Source organism: Euleptes europaea, chromosome 13 (assembly GCF_029931775.1).
Source record: "Euleptes europaea isolate rEulEur1 chromosome 13, rEulEur1.hap1, whole genome shotgun sequence".
In the NCBI taxonomy this organism is placed as follows: Eukaryota; Metazoa; Chordata; class Lepidosauria; order Squamata; family Sphaerodactylidae; genus Euleptes; species Euleptes europaea.
Genome location: NC_079324.1, coordinates 43,564,250 through 43,587,433, shown reverse-complemented (window position 1 = coordinate 43,587,433; position 23,184 = coordinate 43,564,250). Strand labels below are relative to the sequence as shown.

At 44.9% G+C, this 23,184-nt stretch overlaps 1 protein-coding gene across 1 annotated transcript in view; it reads left to right on the top strand.

The window, feature by feature from the left end:
• The window catches only part of LOC130485891 (2'-5'-oligoadenylate synthase 3-like), a 42,399-nt gene that overhangs the window by 4,527 nt on the left and 14,688 nt on the right, over positions 1 to 23,184 (top strand). Inside the window, exons 4-13 of the mRNA XM_056859038.1 lie at positions 504 to 742; positions 1,297 to 1,435; positions 2,505 to 2,542; positions 3,335 to 3,430; positions 4,612 to 4,738; positions 5,644 to 5,868; positions 7,218 to 7,532; positions 8,378 to 8,572; positions 11,579 to 11,796; positions 12,453 to 12,591. Of these exons, the coding sequence (XP_056715016.1) occupies positions 504 to 742; positions 1,297 to 1,435; positions 2,505 to 2,542; positions 3,335 to 3,430; positions 4,612 to 4,738; positions 5,644 to 5,868; positions 7,218 to 7,532; positions 8,378 to 8,572; positions 11,579 to 11,796; positions 12,453 to 12,591 (1,731 nt within the window). The remainder of the gene's footprint in view (positions 1 to 503; positions 743 to 1,296; positions 1,436 to 2,504; positions 2,543 to 3,334; positions 3,431 to 4,611; positions 4,739 to 5,643; positions 5,869 to 7,217; positions 7,533 to 8,377; positions 8,573 to 11,578; positions 11,797 to 12,452; positions 12,592 to 23,184) is intronic.

The following is a 23,184-nucleotide window of genomic DNA, read 5'->3' as shown; positions in this document are numbered from 1 at the left end:
AAGAACAAAAAAAGTTTTATTAACCCGAATTGTGAATTATATGTATTGTCCTTTGGAGGTATATTGTTGTTTTATTTTTGTTCTCTGGCATGCCAATAAAGGTTAATGATGATGATGAAATGAAAACTTTGGAAGGCTTGACTTAAAAATCGCACTTGCTTTATTAGCTAACATTCCACAAATTATAAAACTATTTAAAACTTCAATAACTGAGCTATTTTTTTCAACTGTAAAGCCTGTTTCTCAGTCAAAGCTCCCAGGTTGTTAACAGTAGGTTTCATCAAACACACGACCCCCTCCTTCCCCAGCAATAACAAAACGAGATGAGAACAATCACGTCCTGTGTGTAACAGCACAAGCATCCCCTTCATCCCCCTTCTTCTTTCTCTGTGCAACTGCTAATGCATTCTCCTGACTACATAACAGAAATTAATAAAACCTTTCAAGTACTGACACTCCAGCTTTTTCTATCCTGCCTTTCCTAGCATGTGTATGTATCCAAGTACAAATCGCAGCTCCAAACCGGGGAGTCACTTCCCCCAAAATATGCGCTGGAGCTGCTGGCTGTCTATGCCTGGGAGAAAGGAAGCGGAAAGACAGATTTTGACATGGCAGAAGGATTTCGGACAGTGCTTTGGCTCCTGCAGCAGTACAAGCAACTGTGCATATTTTGGACAAAATACTATGACTTTGAGAACGAGACCCTCAGACGATATCTGATAGGCCAGCTCCGGAAGCCCAGGTCAGTTTCCCATGACTCTCCTCTTTCATGTTCTCTTGCACTTTGCAGCTGAATATAAGGATACTCTAGTGTACCTGTAATATTCTTCTTCTATGATCAAGGATGCCCTGACCAGGATGGCCCTGGCTATCCTGATCTCATCTGCTCTCAGAAGCTCAGCAGGGTCAGTTCTGGCTTAGTACTTGGATGGGAGACCACCAAGGAATACCAGAGGCACTATGCAGAGGAAGGCAATGGCAAACCCCCTCTGTTAGTCTCTTGCCTTGAAAACCCTACTGGGTGGCCATAAGTCGGCTGCAACTTGATGGCACTTTACATACACACACATGATCAAGGATCACTGCATCAGTCTCATCCAGGCTACACATTGCTAAAACCTGGTGGATTCTGTATTCATTTGCTCTATAGTCACTTATCATGCATTCATTTGAAAAGAAGTTTACTTTTTACTAGAAAACCATCACCAAGCTGTATTGTGTTAGCAGTCTCTCAGACTCATGTTCAGCACTTTAACCACCATAACCTCACTGGCTGTTTCTGTTGGTGGATTTCAGACCTGTCATCCTGGACCCAGCTGACCCAACTGGGATTGTGGGTGAAGGGAGCCGCTGGGATCTACTTGCACAAGAAGCTGAATATTGTTTGAAACAGAAATGCTGCACAAACTACTCAGTTCATCATTGGGATGTACCGGTGAGACAGAAATGAATGGAATGGCTACTCTGATGTCTGTGTGGGTTAGGGAGATTTGTTTATTGACAACATTTTTATGCTGCCTTTCCACCCAGCAGAGGGTCTCCCCACCAAACTTCAAGTTACCCTGAAAATTTGGGACCTCTACCTGCAAAAATGCCCCCACAGGAGTTTCGCATAAAAATCCCCATAGACTTTCCCATAGCTTTGCATGGGCCCAGGCAAAAAACAAAAAATGGCCCATTGAAAGCTATGGGAGGACAGGTCTATGTTCTAGTGGAAAAGCAGAGATGAGCACAGGCCAGTGCCTCCCTCCCCAATAACTCACACAAGCCCTACCTACACCAGCAGACACCAACCCAATCCAACAGCACAAGAAACCACATAGATAAATCTAATGGTGAAACACAACACACCACAACAATATCAAAAGTGGGGGCCCTTTTGCCATCCCCTACAAAACCTACACTATGTGCTGGGTGGAAGCCAGACACCAGCCCCCAGGCACGCTCTGCCAGCACACGCCCCACAAAACCCACGTCCAGCCACATGATGTCAGGTAGCTGGAGGTCTGGGGGCCCTGCTGCCAGCCCAGATGTGGCACACTAGACACCAAACTGCCAGAAAAAAACCTTTCTCTAAACAAACAGACCAATTCCAACAACAACCAAGGGGTTCTCCCCACAAAAAACTAGGAAAACCCCACCAACCAACCAATCAACCAAGGCCTGCTGCTGCCTTCAAGCAGAATTCAGAACTGAAGGCCCAGCCAGAATCCAAGCAGTTGAACTGGGAATGGGAAACAAATCAGCCCCTCAAATCAGCAATCCCCCCCACCAAGCAACAGCAGGACAAAGGCCTGCTTGCTTTTAGCAAAATGTAGCAAAATGGAAAGGCCCACAATCCAACTGTGTTAGAGCAAGCAAACAGGAGAAAGAAGCAGGATCCCCCCTCAATCAGTCCTTCAAACTCCCCCCACTAGCAAAATTTAGAAAATAAGCCCCCAAATGCAACTAGTTGAAAAGAAAAATGATTATATTCTCAAACCTTTCGATGTCTTCTCCTCCAGGCAGAAATCCAATGCAATCCATGTAATCTATGCAGCAGGTAAGTAATCAGGTCAGGGTGAGGCACCAAGACCCAGGAATGCAGAGGGAGAACCAGGAAGCCACCAAACTGTCTCATACCTCTCAGGAATGGCCTGGTCTTTCTTTGGCCAAGTACAGAAAAGTTTAAAAATAACTCCAGCTTCTGTGATTGGCCAAAGAACACTATTCTTCCTGACCTGGCCAATGAGAATTCATGGCCCTCCTCCCTCCCCTACATAGATTGTCCTCCCTAGCAAAAAATCAAGGTAGGTTGCAGCAGGAAGCAAGGAGATAGCTCTCCTTGCAACAAAAGCCAGGGGGAAAGCGGATTCCCGAAAAGCCAATTCTCTAATTCTCTAATTGGCTTTACCAGGAATTGCCTATTTGGCTCGGCTGATTCTCCCTGCCTTTTGCTACTGGTAAACCCGAGCCGAAAATAAGCCGGAATGGCAATTTTTCGGTTTATTTTCGGCTCAGGTTTATCGATATGCACAGCCCTATTCTCCATGCTAGCTCCTTAAAACCTGCCACTTATTTGATATATATATATATGCTTTTATAACTAAAAAACCCACAAAAAGGACACAATGCTTTGAATCCTCTTTTTAATCTGTAGGAGAATAATCCTATTTAATGGATTCTCCCCCCTTTTCTAGTGGACTAAAGGCTGGCAACTGAGGTAACTGGATAGCTTGGTAGCTTCTTAGATCCTGGCCTGACTAGCCTCCTCAAAAGGGACGTCTGTGACAGTGTTATAAAATAGTCTGTTCCTCCACAAGTTACAAACCCCCTATCTGTTTATCTGCTGCAGGTGCGATGGGGGGAAGAAGCGATTTACCCCAGCTACCAATTTGGAATTAGTAGACCTCTTCCAGACGCTTATCAGACGAGAGTTCCAGAACAACCGGTAAGTCTCCCATGCCTCTTAAGTACTCTGGTTTTTCACCGAGGAAAATAGCTCTGTGGGTTTGCTGCCTGAAATCAGTGAGTGGATTTATTGCTATCAGCCCAAAGGGGGCCACATGGTGGGAGCCAGAGCCTATGATGAAAATAATGTAAATTTATTTTTTTCATTATTTATTAGCCACCTTTCTTCCTACATAACTCAGGGTGGCTTACAATATTAACAAAATACATAAAAAGCTTTAAAAACATATAATTAAAAAACATAGATGGTTCTTTGATAGCTCTATTCAAGTACCCGTCAGAGCTTTGAGAAGGTGATCCATCCCAGCAGAGGGCAGATTTTCAGTACAGTTCAGTACAGCAGGTTTTCAGTAGTATCTACTGGCCTGAGGAGTACCTGTTTGCTTCCATCATGTCCTCTTGCTTTTACGTATCTGTTACTATTCCATCTTCCCAGCCCTCCCTAAAAAGAAAAAGTCACCCCAAACACTAGAAGAAAACACAGGGACAAAATAAAAGCTTCCACATTGGGCATTAAAGTGGCAAAATGAGATTCAATGTGAGCAAATGATGCATATTGGGGCAAAAAATCCCAATTTCACATATACATTGCTGGGATCTATGCTGGCAGTGACAGACCAAGAAAAGGATCTTGGGGTGGTAGTGGATCCCCTTGAAGATCCAGTCTTGCCTTTTGGGAAACGCTGGCCTTATGCCTGGTTAGTAAACTGACAGGAAGTGCTCCTGGTCACCCCCGCAGCCTCCTACTAGCCAGGCATAAGGCCAGAGTGTAACTGTGGCTTCGCTTCCTGGAGGCATCTGACTTTGCCACAGTTACACTCAGAACAGACTACTGTAATGCACTGTATGTAGGGCTGCCCTTGAAAGGTTCTGTGAAACTTCTCTTTGGCTTCCTGAATGTTATCTGGGGCTTACTGTGACAACTGCCCTCAGTACCTCCTGTCGCTGCTGGGTCCACCTTGCCCACACCGCCCTCGCAGGCTGAGCATCACAGACCTCAGACAAAGAGAAGAGTCTGCAAGCCATGCAAATCTCCCCAGGCTCTTTCTATGCTGGCAGAGGCGACCTTAGCCTCAGGCCAGATCTCCAGCTCTCTCCTCCCTGGCCTCTCCTGCTGGGGGGCCCGAAGCTCCAGCTCCTCCCCTGCTTGCTGGGAGTCAGGCGTTGTTTCAGCGTGGGCGGGGCAGCCCTCCAATCTGCCCAGCTGATTGGCGGGCCGGCTGCATCCCCGGCTGCTCGGCGACAGCTGCGGGGGCGTGTCATTTGCCCGCGGCTGGCTTATCACTGTGTCAGGGCGTCTCCCTTGGCCCAGTGAGTCTGTCTGAACCTGGGGACCTCCTGGGAGGGATTTAGGGGTTCCCGGATTGCTCCTGGGGTGGGGCACAAGGGCGAGTGTCGAGCCATGGCAGGGCGGCTCGTCACACTTACTGCTGGGATCTCAGCACACTGATTAGTACCGGCTGCCAGTGTGTTTCTGGCTGTAAATCCAAGTCCTAATTTGGGCCTTTAAACCTCTAAATGGTTTGGGGCCAGCACAGTAGTAGATTCCTGTTGTGTAGCCTGGTCAGGGGTCAGCAAGGGCACTGCATTGTCTATGTGCATTTATTATATATTGTACAATTTATGACTGGTGAACACTAAGGAAGGCAATTTTGCTGAAACCACTTTTTGTGTTTGTCTGTTTTACTGTGGAATATGCCTGTCTGTACAATTGTAGTACCCGTCCTTTCCCTCTGTGTCTTTCTCTAACCATTTTGATTTTCTGTTTCCTGTTCCCTTTGGCTAGAAAAAGGTCAAGGGTAGGAAAGGTGTCTGCTGTTTGCGCAGCAATGGGGAAAGGCGCAGAACAAACCCTCATTCCTAGTGCCTCATTCAGTACCTTAATAAATCTGCATAACCTGAAGGACTGATGGGGTCTGGAGTCTCCTTGGGCAGAGGAAACAAAAAGAAAAATAAAGGGTTTTTTTTTATTTTAAGAAAAGCGGCTGTGGGTTCCTTCTCTGCTGAAAGGAACCCTCCTGAAGTTGCATCTGCCTGGTGGCAGCTGCAACAACAACCACAATTGAGAGGCGTGTCTTTGCAGAACAGGGGGCAAGTTGCATTTCTGCCCCAAAATGAAACTGCTCTGAGGTGCGGGAAACAAAAGTCAGGGACGGGCCAGAGTCCACGGCTCTCTCGCCTCTTTCCCTGCAGGTTCAGGCTCAGGTGACGTCGGCGATGTTCTCCGCTGCTGGCGTCTCTGCCCCCATGGAACTCTATGAGACACTCTCCAGGAGGCTGGATAAGTTCATCGCTGACCACCTCCAGCCCAATGAGAAGTTCTTGAGACAAGTGCGCTGGGCCATCCACATCATCTGTGATTTCCTGAAGAACAGCTTCAAAGATGCTGCCCAGCCCCAGGTCCTGAAGGTGGTCAAGGTCGGTGCTGGAGTCTTGGATTTGGGGGCGGGTTGCTCAGGACCCGGGTCACCCCTGGTGGGGGGCATGTGCACATGGAACTGACCGAGTCATACAATTTGTTGACATGGGTTTGGATGTGGTGGGATGGGAGAGGGAAATCTGTGTCCATGGCCTCTGGTTCTTGGCAGCCATACCGGAGAAAACAATGGTTAGCCCTAATGATGCTTGAGAGCTGCATAAATTTTGGAGGAACAGGGAGAGGTGGAGACTTAAAGGAATTGTCGGGGGGGGGGGAAGCTTCCAGGGCCTGTTGCACTTTTATCACGCTTTCCACTAAACCCTGGGAACAGTGCGATATGCAGTTTGATTTTCTGAAGGATCCCCAAGGTGTCCTAGAAAGAACACTACTTGGCAGCTCCTCTGGCGATGCTTCAACCTCTCTAACCCAACAGCCCTGGGCGGTGGCTTTGCACCCAGACCCCAGTTCTCAATTTCACGTTTTTCCCAGCCCCGTTCATCCAGCCTCCCTCCCCATCTGCTGGTAATGGGGTGCTCGGGAGTCCCTCCTTGCAGGACTGCTGGTCTTCTCATTGAAAGGAATCAGGCTGCTCCAAGGCCAGTCTTTTTGACAGCCTAGTGAAGAAAAGAAATTGAACTAAACCCTGTAAAATTCCCGAACTGTTCGGATTCTGTGGGACATTGAGTGCCTAAGGGTGGTTAAAGTGTTGGACTATGATCTGGGAAACCCAGGTTCAAATCCCCATTCTGCCTTGTTGGGTGACCTTGGGCCAGTCACACACTCTCAGCCTAACCTACCGCACAGGGTTGTTGTGAGGATAAAAAAGGGAGGAGAGGAGAACGACATGAGCCACTTTTGGGTCCTCATTGGTGAGAAAGGTGGGATATAATGTAAATAAATAAATAAATATTGGCGGCATAAGGAAAGACCCCCCCCCACCGGATTGCATCACAAATACCTTGAGTCCCATAGGGACCTTAAAAATATGTAATGATTACTCAAAATGCCCTTTGTGTGTGTGCATGTCCATGAAAGGGATGCATATTGCAAGCATCTCTGTGCTTGTGTGTTAGAAGAAGGAAGTGCAGTGCATTTCAGCCCTTTGTGCACAGGGACTCTTTATACAAACACACCCAGTTCCTTGAGTGGCCCCATCACCACAAAATCCCAAACCACAGCTCATCACTGTTCCCAGTGGAAGGGGATGACAGCCAGTCACTTACAGAGGGGTGCGCACGAGAACATTGTTGGTCTCCCTGGTGACCCTTTCCTTTGCGATCCAAACCTTCCTGGCTCCTCTTTCCTGGTCATGTTATGTAGCCTCATGGTATACAACTCTCCTTTACAGGGAGGTTCGTTAGGGAAAGGCACGGCTCTAAAGGGGGGCTCGGATGCCAATCTTGTGGTGTTTCTCAGCGTCTTCAAGCGATACAAAGACCAGGAGTTCCGCCGGGAGGAGATGATCCAGGAGATTGAGAAGAGACTCATAGAATTCAAGAACAAAGATGAAAATAATATAGATGTCATGTTTGAGCAGTCCAGGGGGCCAAACCCCCGTGTGCTCAGCTTCACGCTTCACTCTGATTACTTCAGGGATTCGATTGAGTTTGATGTGCTGCCAGCCTTTGATGCTCTTGGTGCGTATGTTTGCATGAGGGATGGAGTCTTCTTCCCTACCGGAACTGGGGGTGGTGCAGCTTCTGGGGTCAAACTCTCCCAACAGGATTGGTGGTGCTAATGGCACTACCTTCCTTGATTTCTCTCCTCTATCCCTCTGTCTTCTTTTCACACCAGAGTGCTATGGTATCAGCTGCAACAGTTGAACAGCCCTAACAATAACTCACTGAAAGCCTTGCAGGATAAGAACGTCATTAACTATCTCCTTTATCAGAATTTTTGATCAGCTTTGGCTTGAGGGCACAGCTGTGATATAAACCACAGAGTAGGGCCTCAGATTAGGAGGGGCTTCTGTGTACAAAAAATTCAAATATTACATTGTCATTATATTGTCGAAGGCTTTCATGGTCAGAGTTCATTGGTTCTTGTAGGTTAGCCGGGCTGTGTGACCGTGGTCTTGGTATTTTCTTTCCTGACGTTTCACCAGCAGCTGTGGCAGGCATCTTCAGAGGAGTAACACTGTGGCAGGCATCTTCAGAGGAGTAACACTGAAGGACAGTGAAGAGACACTGTCCTTCACTGTTACTCCTCTGAAGATGTCTGCCACAGCTGCTGGCGAAACGTCAGGAAAGAAAATACCAAGACCACGGTCACACAGCCCGGATAACCTACAAGAACCAATACATTGTCACTGTTGGTACTTTTATGGGGTCTCTGACATTTCATATAGCTCAGGGCCTCTGTGTCAATCTAACCTTGTTTGGGGCCAGATGAAAAATGTTCTATAGTGAAACAGAACTGTAGGAATAAGGGATGATTCTTAGTGGCTTCATCCTGTGCCTTCTTGGTCCATTCTTGTTTTTGGTGATAGGTCAAAGAATAAGTCCTAAGCCTCCCCCACCCCCACCCCAAGTGTACATTGACCTGATCACCAGTGGCTGCCAAGGGGGTGAGTTCTCCACCTGCTTCACTGAGTTACAGAAGGAATTCATAGTTGACCGGCCACCTAAACTGAAGAGCCTCATCCGCCTGCTGAAACATTGGTACAAAAAGGTACAGCAGCTTGACAAGAGTGCCTGGGCTTTGGTGCTGAGCATGGGGTACTATTTCCAAGTGCCAAGAGGTCTCAGAGAGTTGGAAGTGCACTGCTAGAATTTTTCTCATAATTGGTGTTATCCTGTGCTGCAGCTTTGGGTCTCAGCCATGTCACCCCCACTAAGATAAGAACATGGCTAGCTCAAAAAAAGTCCATCTAGTCCAGTGTCCTGTTTCCTACATTAACCAGCCAGATGCATCTAGGAAACCCACATGAAGGGCATCTTGGCCATCTTCTGGTCACTAGGGGTGTGGAGGGGGGAGGTAGTTGTAAGTTTCCTGCATTGTGCAGGGGGTTGGACTTGATGGCCCTGGTGGATCCCTTCCTACTCTATGATTCTTTGATTCTAAGGTGCTAGCCCTCTCCCACTGTTTCCCCCTTGCAACTAGCAGTCGCCCTGACGTGGATGGCCCAGGCTAGCCTGATCTCGTCAGATCTCAGAAGCTAAGCAGGGTGAGCCCTGGCTAGTACTTGGATGGGAGACCACCAAGGAATATCAGGGTTGCTATGCAGAGGAAGGCAATGGCAAACCATCTTTGTTAGTCTCTTGCCTTGAAAACCGTACTGGGTTGCTAAAAGACAGCTGTGATTTGACGTCACTTTACCCTCACAACTGGAAGTCACAGATACACTGATTCTTAATATCCATGTCCAGGACCAGCAGTGGTCCCGGACTCATCCAGACCGAGCCAGCTCCAAAGAACATTCTGCCAGGATTGCAAGGGGGTCGCCTCTCAATCCATTAGACAGCTGATGGACTTCTGCTTCATGAATGTATCCAAACCAACTTTTATAGCCTCCTTATCTGGTGGTCCTCTTGTGGTAGTGAATTGGAAGACCTAGTTTCATTCGTGAAGAAGGAATCCCATTTATCTATCTGAATTCAGAGTCCATCTAGTTCTTTGGGTGACTCACAGCTCAGTCATGAGCCAAGGATTGTGCTGGTACATTTATTCAGTACATTTCCTCCCACCTTTCCTTATAGGAGATTAGGGCAGGCTACATTGTCCTCCCTTCATTTTATTTTCAACACATGCTGAGCTACACCACTAAGGATTTTGCTTATATATTGTTGTCAGTCTGTGTTGATATTTTCAGGTCTCAGCAATGTCACTCCCACTCAAACTGAAAGTCTGGCCCAGGGTCACCCAGCAGGCTTCCATGGCAGAGTGGGGGTTGGAACCTGGTTCTCCCAGATCTAGTCTGACACTCAAACCACTATAGCATACCAATTTAGTTAGCACTAGTCCCAACACACTTTCTTCCAAGCAAAGCTGTCTTGTTTACTACTGTTCCTGTTGTCAATCAGCTACTAATCCATGCATGGACCTGCCCTCAACCCATGACAGCTAAGTTTATTGTTTGGTGAGGGATTTTATCCAAAATATTTTTGGATGTCTGAGTATATAATGTCTAATTGGTTGTCTCTCCCAACGTGTTTGTTGACATTCCCAAAGACCTCCTAAAGGATGCTGAGTCAGGACTTCTTTTTGCAGAAACCATGCTGATTCTTACACAATAGACTTTGTTCTTCTATACACTTAATCATTCTTCCCTGCAGTCTACTTGGATCAGGTATTAGGATGAGTAGCCTATTATTTATCTAGTCCTCCCAAATCTTTCTTTATATACTAGCATTCCATGGGCTACTTCACAGTCTTCCGGTGAGGGGCTGATTTTAAATAGTTTCATATTTTCCTTAGGCTGTGTACTATATGCCATCTGGGACTGGTGACTTGTCCACTAAGCACTAGTACTTAATCCCTTGTTTCCTCTATTTGACTTGCTACACAAGCCCATGCATGTCTATTCAGAAATAAGTCCCACTGTGTTCACTGGAACTTATTCCCAAGTAAATGTGTGTGTTGTAGTGGTTAAGAGTGGTAGATGCTAATCTGGTGAACCAGGTTTGATTCCCCACTCATCCACCTCCCAAAGTCTCTTGCCATGAAAACCCTGTGGGGTCGCCATAAATCAGCTGTAACTTGGCGTCACAAATATTTTACCACCTATTTTGGATTCCTTTTAAATAATCTCATGGTTTTTGCCAAGTGTCCTTTTTAAAATGAAATGTGTTTTGGAATTTCTGAGTGTACATGTGTGTGTGTGTGTGTGTGTATAAATTGAAATATCGATTAATCACACTGTAACCAGTGTACCTTGCTGGTGCAATAACACTTCTTGCATCCATTCTGGGGCACTTCTCAGGACGACCTCTATACATTTGGCTGATTCCATGATCAGCTGTTACAAGGCACAATAAATTACTATATTTGGGAAACTTGTCTCATTCTCACCCCTCCTCCCCATGTGCGTGAACTAAGTCAATGTGTGGGAGGTGGTGTGGTGCAATGGGTAGAGTACTAAACTTGCGTAGTAGTATTCACTATGGTCAGTTTAGTCAGCATAACCTACCTTACAGGGATGATGTGAGGGATGGGAGGACACTGTACACAGCCCCAATCTCCTAGGAGGAAGGCCAAGATAAAAATGCAATACTGAATCATCAGTAATTGAAATCACCATTATTACAGTACTGTTTCCACTGGCTGATCCCCTCCCTCACTACTTACCTTTATCGAAGGATCACCTTCCTAAATGAAAATTCTGGAAGGCTTGACTTAAAAGTTGTACTTGCTTTATTAGCTAACATTCAACAAATGATAAAACTATTTAAACTTCTTCAATAGCTAAGCTACTTTTTTCAACTGTAAAGCATGTTTCTCAGTCAAAGCTCCCAGGTTGTTAACTGTAGTATTCAACATTAAAATATACTTCACCACACATCCCCCCTCCCCCAGCAGCAACAAAACGAGATGAGAAGGATCACTTCCTGTGTGTAACAGCAAAGGCATCCCCTTCACCCCCCTTCTTCTTTCTCTATGAAACTGCTGATGCATTCTCCTGACTACATAACAGAAATGAATAAAACCTTTCAAGTTCTGACACTCCAACTCTTTCTATCTTGCCTTTCCTAGTACGTGTATGTATATAAGTACAAATCACTCCCCCCAAAATATGTGCTGGAGCTGCTGGCTGTCTATGCCTGGGAGAAAGGAAGTGGAAAGACAGATTTTGACATGGTAGAAGGATTTCGGACAGTACTTTGGCTCCTCCAGCAGTACAAGGAGCTCTGCATATTTTGGACAAAATACTATGACTTTAAGAACGAGACCCTTGGACGATATCTGATAGGCCAGCTCCGGAAGCCCAGGTCAGTTTCCCATGACTCCTGTTTCATGCTCTCTGGCACTTTGCAGGTGAATATAAGGATACCCTAGTGTACCTGTATCTTCTGTGGTCAAGGATGCCCTGACCAGGATGGCCCAGGCTATCCTAATTTCATTTGATCTCAGAAGTTCAGCAGGGTCAGTCCTGTCTAGTACTTGGATGGGAGACCACCAAAGAATACCAGAGGCACTATGCAGAGGAAGACAATGACAAACCACCTCTGTTAGTCTCTTGCCTTGAAACCCCTACTGGGTGGTCATAAGTCAGCTGTAACTTGATGGCACTTTACATATACATGCATGATCAAGGATCACTGCATCAGTCTCACCTAGGCTGCAGCGCTGAGACAGCTTGGATAAAACCCAAACAGCGCAGCTAGCTCGGTGCAGCTGTTTCACATACCCACACGGGGTTAATGTTTCAACAGTTCATCTCCAACCATAAACTGAACAATATAAACAGGGGCGCTACTAGCCTGCCCTCAGAGAAGCATGTCACTGTCACACTTTCATTTGAAGAGAGGTTTTACTTTTTACTAGAAAACCATCACCAAGCTGTATTGTGTTAGCAATCTCTCAGGCTCATGTTCAGCACTTTAACCACCATACCTCACTGGCTGTTTCTGTTGATGGATTTCAGACCTGTCATCCTGGACCCAGCTGACCCAACTGGGATTGTGGGAGAGGGGAGCCGCTGGGATCTACTTGCACAAGAAGCTGAATATTGTTTGAAACAGAAATGCTGCACAAACTACTCAGTTCATCATTGGGATGTACCGGTGAGACAGAAATGAATGGAATGGGTACTCTGATGTCTGTGTGGGTTAGGGAGATTTATTTGTTTATCGACAACATTTTTATGCTGCCTTTCCACCCAGCTCAGGGTCCCCAAGGCGAGGATCAATCAAAAACATTAAAACAACTTTTAAATAATGTACTATAAAAACAATTAGAAACATCAATTAAACAGACCACATACACAGAAAGGAGGGTCAGGGAGGGAATGCCAGATGAAACAAGTCTTCACCTGCTGGCGGAAGACAATGCCAGAGGGGGGCAGATGGCTCTCCATGGGGAAGGAATCCCATAATCCTGTTGCCACAACTGAGAAGGCCCTTTCTTGAGTTGCCACTAGGCTGTTCTATATGGTGACACTTTCCTCTGGAAGACACACTGTTACTGTGGCTGCCAATGCAGCACGTGGGCACTGGGGCTTCCATGTGGCAGGTTTCTCAGTTTTTTCCTTGCCCCACTCCTTGCCATGTCTATTTCCTCCATGCCATTTGGAGGTTCTTTCAAGGAATTATTTTTGCTGGTAAATGACCAGTTTGTCAGTTACCAACTCAAAAGCCGCCTCGAAAAAGCCATTTATAGGAGTGGGGTGGGGGGAATGGCTGCCATGGGGATTGGGAGCAGAAAATGGCTGCCATTTGGGTGGGTCTGGGAAAATTTGGACATTTCCCACCATAAGGCAGCCATTCAAGCTGTGCTCTTTCCCAAAATTTCACAATTTCGGGAAAGATTAGAGAAAAGCTGGAGAGATCCTTCGAGGTACATGAATGTACCACACTACTGTGGGGAAATAGGAAAAAGCCTACTTCCTAACAGCATAGAACCTGGGGCCAATAACCAATATAGAAAAGGTCATGCATAGGCTGAAATCCCATGTACATTTTAAAGTGCTTTAAGTACTACTTGGGAATACCCCTCCACTTCTGAATTGTGGAATACCAGACCATGGTATGCTCCCAGTTTGAATATTTCCACTAGTGTGGGAAAAGAGCTTGGGGGAAGGGTGGGATAAAAATGCACTAGGTGGATAGAGAGGTTGCCCTGACCTGGATATCCCAGGATATCCCATTCTCATCAGATCTTGGAAACTAATCAGGGTTGGCTCTGGTTAGTAGTTGGATGGGAGACCTCCAAGGAATAACGGAGTCATGACGGGGAGGCAGGCAATGGCAAACCACCCCTGAATGTCTCTTGCCTTGAAAACCCTACAGGGTCACCATAAGTCAACAGTAACTTGACCGCACTTTCCACCACCAAATAGAGAGGTTGCAGGTTAACCCACCTTCCATTTTTCGTGAGTGAGGTTTTGCAAGCTGAGGAGAGGAACTGTGAACACACTCCTGCACTCTCACCAGTACTCTTGTCCTTAGATAGTTGTTCAACTTTCTTGGATAAAGCTCTGGTGCCAAGGGGGAGGGCGAGCAGGGGGCTGAGTAGGGTCAGGATATCGTCTAAGAACCTGGCAGTGCCCACTTCACGTATGTTTCATGGAAAGTGCAAGGTATAAATGTTTTAAACAAAAATAAATTCCTCCCCTTCAAAGATTCATCCATTCTCCCAACCCACCCTAGTAAAACAGGTAGCATGTTATATTCCAGAAGCAACCAAAACAAAGTTCCCTCCTGAAGAATTCATATGCAGAATTACTTTGCTTGCTTTACATATGACAAGTATGGCCATAGTTTCAGCAATGTTTAATGCCAAATTCTTATAATGGGTCAGTTCCATCAGTGCCCTTAGGAAGATTACTTTCCAGATTTGGGGCATGACGTAGTCCTTAAAGTCTAGGGAAGAGACATTATGGAGTAGGGTGTCCATAAGTCACAAATCTCCTGTCTTTGTTTCAGCTGCAGGCGTCATGGGAGGAAGAAGCATCCTACAGCACCTGCCAGGCTGGAAGTGGGAGATATAGTCCAATCACATATAAACTTATAGGTGGAGCACCAACTGCAGAAAGACCAGTAAGTCTCCCCCTGCCCCTCTCAAATTTGCTCTTGGTTTTCATAGATGAAAATAGCAGATGAAGGAGACCCAGGGCAAAACTTAGCTCCCACTGGAAGCATACATTTTGCTTACATAGTGTATTTCAAGTGTGGAAGCTGTCAGTATCTTCAGTGAGGTCTAATGCAGAATTCCAGAACCTTCCAAAGATCCAGTTTCTCTGTGTGGTCAGGAGGATCACTTGCCAGATTGGAGGGGAGGGTGCAGGATGGTTCTAGAATCACAGGGTCCAGACAGAGGTGCTGTCATGGTTGGCCATAGTATGAGGTCTTACAACATCCATGATGTCCTGATTATTGAGGACTTAAAAGCTTCCATTGTACAAGGCAGCCTTACTCAGCATTTCTGAAAATACATATTGTGGAGTTTTTGGGAGTCATACTGTCCTGTCTGAAGGAGCTAATCTTGCCTAGTGAAATTATTTATGCCCATGGAGTCTCAACATCCTCCTAGCATGTTCTGTGAAGCTTCATGGAAATTTATCATGAACTTTTAGCTTACAAGAGGAGGTAGAATCAACTAGAGAGACAAAGAGCCTAAAATGATGTCAGAGAGTCGGCTGTACTTTTGCCCATGCAAACTCCTTAAAACCTGCCACTTATTTGTATAGATATATATGCTTTTATAATTTAAAAAACCCACAAAAAGGACACAGTGCTTTGGATCCTCTTTTTAATCTGTAGAATAATCCTATTTAATGGATTCTCCCCCCCTTTTCTGGTAGACTAAAGGCCGGCAACTGAGGTAACTGGATAGCTTGATAGCTTCCAAACGGCAGATGGGGGTAGTGATGGGGGGATCTCTACATAATTCTAGGACTCCACCAGAGGCAATACTCTTACCGACTTTGTCAGTAAGTCATGAATCCATCAGCTTTGTGTGTTCTTATTTCATTGGTAGGTCATGAAGGAGGAAGAGCAGTCCTACTGCACCATACTGTGAGGACACTCCTTGCAGTCTCATCTAATTGGATGCTGTATGGATATACTTGGAATGGGGCATTCTGTACTGTCGTTTTGAAGAAATCAGAAAAACTATGTCATGGGTACTGGGTTTCTCATCACTGCTTGGTTGACTGTGGCCTGTGGAAACACCACAGTGTGCTGTTTTATTCTCTTAAGAATGAATCAGCCAGATATTTTGTGTCTTGATTCTAATCCTCCTCCAGCATTGATCTATGGAAATCCACAGTGGAGACACAGCCTCAGCACCGGGTTCAGAGTGGTTTCCCCAAACTTGTTGTTCTGCATTAGTCACCCCGGGCATACCAACAAGAAAGGGATTCCAGAGCATCCCAGCCACAACCGATTGCTAATCACCTCTCAGGGTGAAAGTTAAAATGATTTAGCATTTTTAACTCTCTGCCAACTCTTCACCCTCTTGCTGAGCCCTTTAAAAGTGGGGATTTGAACCAGAGTTTGGCAGATCCAAGTCTGACACTCTTAACTATTATGGCATGCTGACTCTCACATCAGATTTTGAATGATATTAGCAGTGTCACAGTCTTTGACATCTTACAGCACATGAACTATGATATTGTGTTGTACATATGCAGAAATATTTACTATAAAACTAAAACTACACATACAAACTATAAACTAAACTGCAAACAATACAGCAGAGGTTTTAATTACTTTTTAAGAAGGAAAGAAAGTCTGGAAATATTAAAACAGAGGCTTATGTTTCTGAAAAATACTGGCAAATATTTCAGTGTCAGAACTGACTTACTTTGCTACGCTTTTCCTGTTTTTTTCCTGACCTTCCCCAGCCATTTCAATGGAGAAAAACCGAGCCCTTGCAGCCCTTTCATATCTTTTTAGCTACAGAACAGAATGTTCTGCTACATTGCATGTCTTACCAATGTCATCAAGAGCAGAAATACTCTTCACTCTCTACACTACAAGGCTATTCAATGTTGGATAATGATGACATACTGCAATATAAGCAATAATTGTATTTTATGATTTAAACATGTAAACATGATGCTATTGAAATATTGTCGAAGGCTTTCACGGTCAGAGTTCATTGGTTCTTGTAGGTTATCCGGGCTGTGTAACCGTGGTCTTGGAATTTTCTTTCCTGACGTTTCGCCAGCAACTGTGGCAGGCATCTTCAGAGTAGTAACACTGAAGGACAGTGTCTCTCAGTGTCAAGGGTGTAGGAAGAGTAATATATAGTCAGAAAGGGGTTGGGTTTGAGCTGAGTATTATTGAGGGGTTTGAAACAGTATAAATACAGGCACAGAAAGGCTAGATTTTCAGACCTCTCTCAGAGGGTCTCAGAAGAAGGCTGTTGGTATGTCTGGCTTCAAATATATTATTCTAGATATTGTGAATTAGATACTTTGAACTAAATCAGACTTATTTGACTGTTATATTTTAAGAGTTGGATTTTAAAACTGAATAGTATGTAGAACTTGTTTGCTTTTACTGAATACGTTACGGAATACATTGTTACGGAATACATTGTAACTGAATGTGAAGACTTTGTAACTTACATTTACACATATTTACTGCTTTTTTAAAGTAGGTAAAGTCGTTGAGTCCTGCTTAGTAGGTGACTGGCTGAATAAGATAACATATCACTTCTCAGGAAGTGGTCCATTCTAAGAGCCTAGACACTTGAAAGGCACAGACCCGCTTCAGCAGTTTCTGCTTCCTCCTTGGAGAAGCTCATCTGTCTCTACTCCTGGAGCTACTTCCATGATACCAATCTGGCTTCAGTGTGGCCTGTGCGCCATATTTTAAGAGCTTCTGTCTCATCTCAGATTTTTCCACTTCAGTTTCCATCTTGCTAGCCCTAATGTTTTGAAAGCTGTGGATACTTGTATAACTGTATGTGTACATGTTGTCTGTCTGCAATACTTTATTACCCTCCCCAATCTGTTGTCTCTTCTTTTTTCCTCACAATTGTACAGTAGTCATAGTGCTCCTAACGTTATTTCTCTGTTTACCAATAAGGCAGTGAAAAGGTTGGGATTTCTGCATGCTCAGAGGACACTCTAGCTTTGCAAATAAATATTTGCAAAAAAAAACCTCCCCCAAAAGACCCTCTCTCCCTGAACTGCATAATGATGATTCAGTATGCACATTGCCTTCCAGAAGCTATGAAATGTTGAAATTAGTTGAAGGGAAAAAAAAGACAACAGAAGAAAGAACATGGCTTTCTTGATCCCTGAGCAGCTGCTAGTTTCCTGAAGATGGGGGGAGGGCAGTTAAGGTTGAGGGGACATGCACCATGAGGCTGATGCTATGGAGAAGATTTCTTGATCCATTATTTTCTGCCAACTTGTCCATTTACTGTTCACATGTGCAAACAGTACACATCTGCCTGCCACAACCACACACAGTACAACCATTGAGCCTTCTGCCTCTTCCCATGTTGCTTATTCTCTTATTTCCATTGCCACACAGGCCCATCTGTCCCTTGCCTGCATGTGCTGGCAATTATATATATTTCTGAATTGTAGGAATATTTATAAACACTCCCTGCCCAGTAAAACCTGAGCACTTGATGTCCAAAGAGATGGAGGTTTTCAAAGACTCTTTCATCTACTTCAGGTTCCCTTCTTTCTTTGCTCTTTGTTTATCTTGTGTGTGTGTGTATGTGGGGCACAGAGATTGGGAAAATAGTATTTCCCCACAGTTCTGCTTTAATATGGTGCCTTGGTTGTTTCCCTACATCATCTTAAAAGATAATACAAAGCTGGCTCTGATCTTCACAAATATTTGTATATGTTTTTATATTGTTGAGCATTGCATATTTGTTTAGCTTGTTAAAAAGTAATGAAAAAATTCAGAAAAGAGTATTGTACAATATGAGATCTTGCTGCTATTCTTTGTCAACCCAGATAATCAGATAGAGATACTGTCCAGACTGTTGTACCCTTGTGGCTAGAGGACTGTAATGTGGTGTATGGTGAAGGACTGCCCTTGAAGACAGCTCAGAAACTTCAATTAATAAAAAATGCGACTGCTCAGTTGCTGAAGGAAGCTAGTGAATTCTTCCATAGTGCTGAGAACCTGAAACATCTACAGTGGCTGCCAAATGCTGGTTTTAACCTTTAACCCTCTAAACAGCCTGAGCCCAACATACTTGCTGGGCTATGTCTCCCTGTAACAGCCCTCAAGAGTGCTACAGTCTCAGGACTGAGGGAGGTTAGGATGGTCTCCACCCATCCTTTGGGCTTTTCTGTTACCAAACCCCACAAACGTGAGCATACATTCAGATTAACACGGGGAAGGCTGTGGCGGGTGGAGCCAAAGGTTGCCACTCACAACCAACGAGGGAGCACTGCCAGTTCACCTTCATATATACAATGAAACATCGTGAGTTGGGCAATTTGCATGCACACACTGACAAATTACGTGTTTGTCATACAATACTACATATGGTTTCAACTTTTATGTGTGGTAAAGTAAGACTTACAAAAACATGGCAGGGCTCCAAATCTGCCATTGCAGGAGGTGGGGAAAGGTTTTTGTGGGAACTGTCTGATAATCTTTGTACCCATACAAAAGTGGGGGGATGCTTAGATCAACTTCAATCCCCATCCCTGCAATGAACACAACATTTTGCAGCTCCAGTGTGTGAGAGAGCTTGTGTGTGTTTTGAAAAGAGAGAGAGAAGCCAAAACTAAATCCCCACTGGTAATGAGTATGTCAACTGGCTCAACTAAGACCTTCCTGCAAGACTTGTATTTTTCTGTTGGTTAAAGGTAGGCCCAGCCAGATCAATTGGTTTAAATAGGGTTGCCAGCTCCGGGTTGGGAAACACCTGGAGATTTTGACGGAGCCTGAGAAGAGTGGAGATTGGGTAAGGAAGGGACTTCAATGGAGTATACTGCCATAGAGTCCACTTTTCAAAGCAGCCATTTTTTCCAGGGGAACTGATCTCTGTCACCTGGAGATCTGAAGTAATAGCAGAAGATCTCCAGCCACCACATGGAAGTTGGAAACGCTAGGTAAATTTGCGGAAGGAGTTTTGAGAAGAATCTGAAAAATTGCATAGCAAAAGGAGCATAGCGTACCAGGATAGTGGGTGGGGTAGAACTGAGAGAGCTGGAGAAATGGATCTCATGCTGGTTAGGCCTGTGGGGCAACATCTACAAGAATTTGGCAGGTACCTGAAATACTTCCAGGAAACCCAGGAATATTTTAACAGGGGCAAGCTGGTTTCAAAATCAGCACCTTTGCTGATTTATCAGTGAAGGCCAGTTTTAAGTGGTGAGGCAAATTTTCATTTGTCAGCTAGCTAACTTATGCGTCATCTGACATTCTCACCAAGAAAGGATGCTATAGAAACAGTGCAAGATATATACTAAACGTTGCAATAAGATTGGACTAAAAATTACAATACATCCATGGTTTATTATTTACTGTTGGGGGCTATTTTGGTTGTGGTGAGTTCCTGTACTAAGGAATCCAAAAAAGAAACGTACTATTTTTCAAAATTAATTTTTGTAATTACTTCTATTAAGTTAAATGAAACACTGAGTTCATATCTCACACAGACTCCTCTGTGGATATTTGACTAATACACAGGTTTATTTATTTACATGTATCACATTTATTGGTTTAAAGGGTCAGTCAGTTGAAAAAGTTTTAATTGGAATCGGTTAAACATGACTGCTCTTACTCCTGAGTAAACCTGGGCTGTGAAAGCACTTGAAGGGGGGTCCTACAGTTTTGGGAATCGGCAACCCCGTGTAACAGACTGGATTTCGGCCTGTAACTTCAGAGAACTACGGTATGAACTGAAAATAGCTCAAGGCTTTGCTCTTCGTCGCTATTCACAGCATCACAATCCTCCCCGTTTTATCAAATTAGAAAAGGCTTAACACCTCATCCAACCTTTTTGATATTACAATATTTTTCTCAGGACATAGGTCCTTTGTTTCTCTGTTTAGGTAACCAGCAAATGAATTGACACCTGTGTGAATCTTTCCAACTTTTATTAACAAAAGGAAAGGTTCTTTTTAATAAACAAGACAATATAACATATAATACTAATATTATTGAACTTATACAGAATGTAATTAAGCAGGCAAGTATAATCAATTCTCCTAACATTATTTTAATGCATATTAAAACTAGTTGTCTGTTAGAATAAATCAGGATTCAGTCTCTTATTCAGTGCTCTTAAGGAATATCAATTAAGCCAAAAGGATCCTAATATCTTACCAAGCAAGGGTCCTTCAATCTCTGAGCTTCAGTTCAAGGAAATCTGATTTGGTCCTCAGATTCATGCATAGTTATAGCAAAACGTATCTATCTGATCAATCTCTGAAGTCACTTATCACAATCATGTGACTTGCGAAGTACCTGGTTAGATATCATAATAAGCAAGTCAGCATAAACACATCTGTTCACTTTATCACATGATCAATACATATCTGAAATAGCTAGATAGAAGACCAGAAACTATCTCATCAAAATAACCTTTTAAAACTTTCCCAAACTTTCCCAAAAACTTTCCCCAATTATCTCAGCTAAAAACTAAAACTGCAAGCAAAGGATGACATAGCAAACAGATGTCTCCTTGTACTGGGGATGAGATCATTGCTACTGCGACACCGGAATATGTCATTCCTCCAAGGTGCTCAGGATTTGCCCTTTCCCCATTTTATGCTCATGGTCACCTGGTGAACTCCACGGCTGATTCGAACCCATGACGTTTTGCTCTTTCATCTCTCCAGCCCAACACTCTAAGCAATATGACAAGAAAAAGAGGAAGAGTTGGTTTTTATATGCTGGCTTTCTCTACCACTTCCCCTTTTGGGGTTTTCATGGCAAGAGACTAACAGAGGTGGTGTGCCAGTGCCTTCCTCTGCCCATGAAGATAATTCACAGTGGGTAGCCGTGTTAGTCTGTCTGCAGTAGTAGAAAAGAGCAAGAGTCCAGTAGCACCTTAAAGACTAACAAAAATATTTTCTGGCAAAGTATGAGCTTTCGTGAGCCACAGCTCACTTCTTCTGAAGCTCACTTCTTCTGAAGAAGTGAGCTGTGGCTCACAAAAGCTCATACTTTGCCAGAAAATATTTTTGTTAGTCTTTAAGGTGCTACTGGACTCTTGCTCTTTCCTCTGCCCAGCAACCCTGGACTTCCTTGGTGGTCTCCCATCCAAATACTAACCAGGGCTGACCCCCTGCTTAGCTTCTGAGATCTGACGAGATCAGGCTAGCCTGGGCCATCCAGGTCAGGGTGGCTTCGCGTGTAGGAGAGGGGAAACCAACCCAGGTCACCACTGGCTCTCCTTCTTAAAGGGAAAAAATAATATTGACTGTTGGTTCTTGTAGGTTATCTGGACTGTGTGACCGTGGTCTTGGTATTTTCTTTCTTGACGTTTCGCCAGCAGCTGTGGCAGGCATCTTCAGAGGAGTCACACTGAAGGACAGTGTGACTCCTCTGAAGATGCCTGCCACAGCTGCTGGCGAAACGTCAGGAAAGAAAATACCAAGACCGCGGTCACACAGCCCGGATCACCTACGAGAACCAATGCACTCTGACCGTGAAAGCCTTCGACAAAATATTGACTGTATTTATTACGTTCCCGGGGAGGGAAAGTATGCAGGTATGGGGAGAACCTGGCCAGTGGGGGTGATGAACGGAGAAACCTCTCCTGCTAAAAAAAGGCAGGCGGACCGATGACCCCCCGGGGGCATCTTGCGCCAGCTCCCCGCTCAGTTTCGGTCTCCCTCCTCCTTCCGTTTCTGTTTCTCCGCGGAGGAAAAGGAAAGTGAAACTGGAATCCCCTTCCTAAAAAAACAAAAACAAACAAACAAAAAAAAAAACCAGACTTGCGGTGGTTTTGTTTCATCGGAGGCTCCTCCTGCTGTTGACATCTGGAAAACAGCGCGGGTATAAAGGCGCCGCGGAGCGCAGCACCCAACCCAGCCGGCTGTTCCTTGCGCGACTGCGATCCACCAGCCTCGCCTCCTCGCTCCCCAACATGGTAAGAAGGCGGCAGCGGCGTCCTGGCAGGGGGGGCGGGCGGCCGGCTGGCCGGAATCGGACGGGCTGCCCCTGTCCTGGCGTCTTGCAAAGCAGCTATGGGGCAGAAGTCGCTCTGGGCAGGGATTGACAGGGAGGATGAACGGTTTCGGGGAGGGAGGCGATGTTTGCCCATCAAGCTTCGGTTAAAGGCAGGAATCGGGAGGCTAGTTGCGATGTGGGTGGGGCAATAAGTTGCTCCTTACACCGTAAATAGTTATTTTCTATTTAACAGGATCTTTTGGAGCGTGGGGGGGGGGGGCTGTTCTTTTTTTGACGATTTTTTTTTGGAGATTGGAAAGAGAAACTGCTGAATTACAGTTGATATTCAAACGAAAGCCAATGCATTTGTGTGTGTGTGTTAAGTGCCATCAAGTCGCTTCCGACTCATGGCGACCCTATGAATGAAAGTCCTCCCAAATGTCCTATCTTTGACAGCCTTGCTCAGATCTTGCAAATTGAAGGCTGTGGCTTCCTTTATTGAGTTAGTCCATCTCTTGTTGGGTCTTCCTCTTTTCCTGCTGCCCTCAACTTTTCCTAGCGTCTCATGACGTGACCAAAATACGACAGCCTCAGTTTAGTCAATGC